We start from the raw sequence: 6,573 nt of genomic DNA on the forward strand, positions 1-6,573 counted from the left end.
TGTTCGTCATTTCCCCATGAATTTCCAAAGCATGCTCATTGAAGCCACGAAACATGACAAATGGTCTTATTTCGATACATTGTCTTATAGAAAATGTATGGAAATTCAGTTTTTAAGCCTCTAAGATTATTTAGAATCCAACTTTTTTCTGTTTTATGTCATTTGAATATAAATACATGACAATTTGTTGTATTTCCATTCCTTTTTTAGCACAAATATTGCAGAAAATGCAGTTTTTTAAGCCGCTGAAATTATGAAAAATCCTACTTTTTACATTTTTCTATCATATGAAAGTAAATGTGTGACCATACATGACAGTCTGTCTTTAAAGATTGCATCACATGCTGTTTTCGGCCTCTCAGGCAATTCCTTATTTTCTTTTACTGCTGGTTCATATACATATTTTGGGATTTCAGAGGGATAGGACAAGACATTCAAAGACCTAAATCTCCTTCTACTTTAAGGAACAGTTTTCAAAATGTTCTGCCAAACTAAGTGATGAGTTGATTTAGTAATCAGCATTAATTAATCAACAATAAAATACTTACTCAGTATATCATAGCTGAACATCTGGGTGATTTCACCTCCAGGCTCATAACGAAATCGACTATTTGTAATATTCTTATTTTGACCCCAGGCCACACGAGTCATTACAATAGACTTTGATATTAATACAGATATTGTCAGTGTCCTCTCTGGTTTCTGCTTCCCTGTCGCACCGGCTCGTATGCGCCAGGTTTCGGAACACAGAGGCGTGGAATTGAATCAGATGAAGATGGAAAGGACAAGATAGAGCCGCAGGAAATTTCAGCCTCTCACTTATTCGATCACACCCTGTCGACATCTTAGCCTGTACAGAATTAGCTTTGGCAGCAAACCGTGTGTGTGTGTGTGTGTGTGTGTGTGTGTGTGTGTGTGTGTGTGTGTGTGTGTGTGTGTGTGTGTGTGTGTGTGTGTGTGTGTGTGTGTGTGTGTGTGTGTGTGTGTGTGTGTGTGTGTGTGTGTGTGTGTGTGTGTGTGTGTGTGTGTGTGTGTGTGTGTGTGTGTGTGTGTGTGTGTGTGTGTGTGTGTGTGTGTGTGTGTGTGTGTGTGTGTGTGTGTGTGTGTGTGAGACTCAAGCATCAGACGGAGAGTAGTGTTCGAGCTGTTTCTTTTCAGTCCTAATCCCCCGACAGACGGACTGGAGGATGAAGGGAAGCAGACGTTAGGAAGGGGGAGTTACAGAGAAACACTGAATAAGAGAGATAAATAAATAGTAAGTGCAGGAAAATAAAGATTTAGTGGAAGTTAAGGGGACACAATTAGCAGGAAACAGAATCAGGTTCATTGCGAGGTACACATAGGTGGAATTAGCTTCGGTGCATACAAAAACAAAGTGAGAACTTTTATACAATTTAAAAAACAAATGTTAACAGAAGTATAAATAGACAAAAAATAAAATGCAATACAAATAGGATAAATTGCTTAACAAATGTAATAATATATCTGCAGTACTTTACTTGCATATTTATATTAAATCGTAAATAATACTTCGACTCAACTACATTTTGAAAGGAAAGTAGAGGTGGGAGAAGTACTCACATCTTGTACTTGAGTTAAAGTACTCAGATCTTGTACTTGAGTTAAAGTACTAAAATCTTGTACTTGAGTAAAAGTAGAAGTACTCAGATCTTGTTCTTGAGTAAAAGTAGAAGTACTCAGATCTTGTACTTGAGTAAAAGTAGAATAATTCAGATCTTGTACTTGAGTAAAAGTAGAAGTACTCAGATCTTGTACTTGAGTAAAAGTAGAAGTACTCTGATCTTGTACTTGAGTAAAGTAGAAGTACTCTGATCTTGTACTTGAGTAAAAGTAGACGTACTCAGATCTTGTACTTGAGTAAAAGTAGAAGTACTTTGATCTTGTACTTGAGTAAAAGTAGAAGTACTCTGATCTTGTACTTGAGTAAAAGTAGAAGTACTCTGATCTTGTACTTGAGTAAAAGTAGAAGTACTCTGATCTTGTACTTGAGTAAAAGTAGAAGTACTCTGATCTTGTACTTGAGTAAAAGTAGAAGTACTCAGATCTTGTACTAGAGTAAAAGTAGAAGTACTCAGATCTTGTACTTGAGTAAAAGTAGAAGTACTCAGATCTTGGTATTAAATACATGTTGCGGAGTAAAAGTACAAAGTAGCATAAAATAAATATACTCAAGTAAAGTACAAGTATCTCAAAATTGTACTTAAGTACAGTACTTGACTAAATGTACTTACTGTTACTTTACACCTCTGCTTGAACTGTAGTTATGTTTTCATATAAAACACATGATATGCTGATGATATGATCCAGTACCCTAGTACTAATCAGCTTTTACAAGTGGAATAGAAAATGTGCAGTACATCAGAATGCCAAAGTGCAGACACAGTGACCTAATGACTGCTCATGAGGCTGTCACCAGGTAAAGGAAAAGGAGCTTAACACTCAACTTCAGTGTGTGTGTCACTGAAACTCCACGAATAAGCTTCCTCAACTTTGTCGTCTTCTACGACATTCACAGCTGCAGCTCGAATGTTGAATTGTGATTTGTTTTCTGCAGTGTTGTGCCATATCCCCTGTAATCCCCATACTCGTCTTATGAGACAGGGGATTTTGTCACGCTCCAGAAACTGTAGCGCTAATGTCAGCAGTAATTGAAGTTTGTCCTCAAAGTAAAACTTCATCAGGACTTCTGTGAATATCCGTCAGATAGCAACACAAAAGAGGCTGAGCGTGACCTTTCCGATTGGTTCAGTCTGTCTTGCCAGATTTGTTGTTCTACCGTAAAAACGACACAAAGATGTCTTTCAGCTACCAGTGTGTGATGTCCAAGGTCATCGTGTGTTATAATTTCCTCTCGAGGCCGAGGAGAGGCAAAAAAGCAGCTGCCAGGTGCCGGCAGGCCGCTCTAACACCTGGCAGAGGGCCGTCTGAAACAGGCCAGACAGAGTCAATGGAGTGGTGTTCCAGCTATTCCAGGATCGCTACTCTTAAATTCAATGGTTTTCTTAATTCGTTTTCTGTTGTAAGCCTGAAATAAGGTCTGTGGTTAACGCAAGCTGAAGAGATTTTACCGTTTTGTTCTACGACATAAAATACATCAGTAAATAAATACCCCACTGGTGAATTTAAAAACAGAGGTTGCTAACAAGTGTCTAAATGAGACGACTAAACGTCATCACACCCAACATTAGCCACCTTTAGCTTAGCGGTGGTGACGTGAAGTCATGTGACTGTGCTGTTCCTTTATAGCCCAACATTAGCCACCTTTAGCTTAGCGGTGGTGACGTGAAGTCATGTGACCGTGCTGTAGTTCCTTTATAGCCCAACATTAGCCGCCTTTAGCTTAGCGGTGGTGACGTGAAGTCATGTGACCGTGCTGTAGTTCCTTTATAGCCCAACATTAGCCACCTTTAGCTTAGCGGTGGTGACATGAAGTCATGTGACCGTGCTGTAGTTCCTTTATAGCCCAACATTAGCCTCCTTTAGCTTAGCGGTGGTGACGTGAAGTCATGTGACCGTGCTGTAGTTCCTTTATAGCCCAACATTAGCCACCTTTAGCTTAGCGGTGGTGACGTGAAGTCATGTGACCGTGCTGTAGTTCCTTTATAGCCCAACATTAGCCTCCTTTAGCTTAGCGGTGGTGATGTGAAGTCATCTGACCGTGCTGTAGTTCCTTTATAGTCTAATGGTAGCTTTTTAATTCAAAAATCTTAAAGTGGTGTTAATATGTGGAGATTATCCTGCTGAACAAAACGTGTAATTAACTTGTTTGCCACAGAGTTTATTTTCTGCAATAATCCAAAAGCCATTTCAGGTGAACAACCAAAAAAACACATTAAGAAAACCATTGACTTCCACACAAGATAAGCTGAAGCTAACTCATTTCCACGTTTAAAAAATAACTCCGCCAGCCATTCATTCGTTGGATGATGTTAAAGTGTCTTCACTTCCAATTCATATATCCTTTGTGTTTCTTTTTATATAGATGTACCAGCACGGCAGGGACCTGTGTGAGAGTCTGTGGGGCGACGCCTTCCTGTCGGTGGAAGACGAGCCTGAAGACGCAGGAGAAACTGGAGGTGAAGGTGAAGGCGGGCGTCCGTGCGGCTGCCTGACCCTCAGCCCCTCAGATAAAGATGTGATGGCCGCCCTCAGGGCTCAGCAGGACGACCCCGAGGAGCTGGACACCACCAAGACGGGCCTGCCTCAGTACCGCGCCCCGTGCCAGACCAAGCTGCCCCCTCAGGCCCGAGGGAACAGGAAGGGGAACTCGGTGCTGCGCAAACGCTCACTGGTGGTGGACGACGTGGAGGGGAGTGGGAGCGGCTTGTAGAGAAAGAGAAAGAGATATATATAGGGATTACTGTGTATAGATCTGTCTCTAGAAAATGGAGTTGCTCCTCTAACTAACTCATAGACACACACTGTCCTCATCGTTCTACATGTAATCAATGGTTTTAAAGAACATCTGGTGTAGGATAGACACTAGCAAGCGGGATTTTCAGCCAGGATTTAAAACCATTAAAGGTGCGTTCACACCGGATGCTAAGCTAATACTAGCATCGCTTTGACTATTTGTGTTTACTAACGTCACTCAAACTAGACGCGGTGGCGAGGAGGCGGGGCTTATCTCCAGGTAGACACCCACAAAAACAAAATAAACACACATACAGTAGGTAATACACATATCAAAGAGATGTAACTACATACTGATACCGATGAGTAAAAACCATGAATTAATGCTTTGGCTTTTATTTAAATGCTTGTTTTCTGAGTGGAGATCGATCATGCTAGGCTAAGCTAACGCTGTCGCTGATCCGTCCACACTCACAATAACGTGATACTGACATAAATAAAGCAGCGAATTCATTCACCATGCCACAGACAGTGTGTACGTTAATAAACACTGATATTTGTACAGTTTCTGAACAGATATGAGGAGCTGTGATTTCTCTGTGTGCCGTCGCCCAGAGCTAACGGCTAACGTTTTGGTTTTCTGATTCAACGTCAGTGATGACAGGCGGAGATTCTCAACGCTGATTGGCTTTTGCAAGACCCGTCAAGTTGAAAAAATAAACATATTCCCGTCTATCCACGTCCTTACATGTGACTAAAAATCAGCTCGGGACTCGGCACCGCCGGCCCACCTCGGTACCGCAAGTAAATACCGCTAGTAAATTGTCAACGGGGTGGGGGGTGCTAGTTACTTATCTGACCGGCCCACATCGCCAGACCGGCCCACTTCAGTACTGGCCCATCGTGATTCGTCCCGATGGCCAGTCCGCCACTGCATGTAATCGTGACACCCCAAAAATGCACTTAGCGTCCGGTGTGAACGCGCCGTAAAGGCTGATTTAAAGGCAAAATCCTGCAAGGGCTCTCACTTCAAAAAGTAATATATTGATAACATCCCACTATAGCTAACCCTAACCCTGAGAAAATGAGGATTTTATTGTTCAAAAGTCAGGTATTTTATCAGATCTGCTCAGTTCATGATGCACACGGGAAGTCGTACAGTATTAGTGCATGAATCAAACATCATTACCCAGAAGGCTTTACACTACAGTATTGTAAACATTGCTCATCTCCCTGCTTCTCGTTTCATCATCTCGGTGACTTTAATGTGCACTAGTCAAATGTTAAATGCAGATGTGTTGTGATGCTGTATCGTGTGGTCTACATGTCATAGTGTAAGAAAAGGTCATGATAATAATGAATGTAGCTTCTAACTCAGATGCGTAAAGGGTTCTGGAACGATAATGACTACGGAGAGTTGATACCTGAGGGTCGGTTTAATATTCAGAGAGAATCCGCAGCGGCAGGATAGGTTGTCGTATATCACACGTGTACTGTGGATGTCTTCTTTTTTGTATTACTTCATGTATATCTAGAGCAAGGCACTGTTAGATGTAAATGTTTTATAAAATAAAAAGGGATTTTTGGTTTTATGGACAGTTTGCTGAAACCGGTGTTTCCGTGCTTTACGTTCTCAATAAAGACAATATTTCTAAATGCCAAACCTGAGTCTGCCATCGTTCTTACGGGCTGCAAAACAATAGGATATGATTCATTGAAGGAGATTTATCCTAGAATTCGTGATCTCTGAATGACCAGATCTTAAATGTAGGACTATTTGGGATTAGGTTTACACATCAGATGTTATGTAAGACGTTTTACTGTAAGATGAACACAACCTAATCAATTTAAGAGGTACAATTAAACCAGCATGTTAGTCAATATCATCATTTGGTTATATAAACAAACCAAATGTAGGTGTTAGAGTCCTAATCTTCCAAACAGCTGTTTTCAGTGAGAACATATCCAATATTTAAGCTTACTAAACTAATATTTACACTGTTTTTCATTACTTTTGCAAATGTTTTTAACTATTTATCCATTACTTTTATGTTACGGGTTAATCCCCTCCTTTTAGCAAACTATTCACAGTGTTTATCCATTACTTTAAAGATGGGGTAGGTAATTCACTTCAGAAACAGTTTTTGTTATATTCCATGGAATGCTCTTAACATCCCGATAGCAATGAATAAATTAAAT

The 6,573-nt window shown here is 40.6% G+C and overlaps 1 protein-coding gene across 1 annotated transcript in view; it reads left to right on the forward strand.

The window, feature by feature from the left end:
• Positions 1-6,037, forward strand: part of rtbdn (retbindin) — an 18,135-nt gene extending 12,098 nt beyond the window's left edge. Inside the window, exon 6 of the mRNA XM_079644804.1 lies at positions 4,004-6,037. Within this exon, the coding sequence (XP_079500930.1) occupies positions 4,004-4,351 (348 nt within the window). The 3' untranslated portion in view covers positions 4,352-6,037. The remainder of the gene's footprint in view (positions 1-4,003) is intronic.
• The last annotated feature ends 536 nt before the right edge of the window (positions 6,038-6,573 follow it).

This window comes from Notothenia rossii (genome assembly GCF_949606895.1).
Source record: "Notothenia rossii genome assembly, chromosome: 8".
Classification (NCBI taxonomy): Eukaryota; Metazoa; Chordata; class Actinopteri; order Perciformes; family Nototheniidae; genus Notothenia; species Notothenia rossii.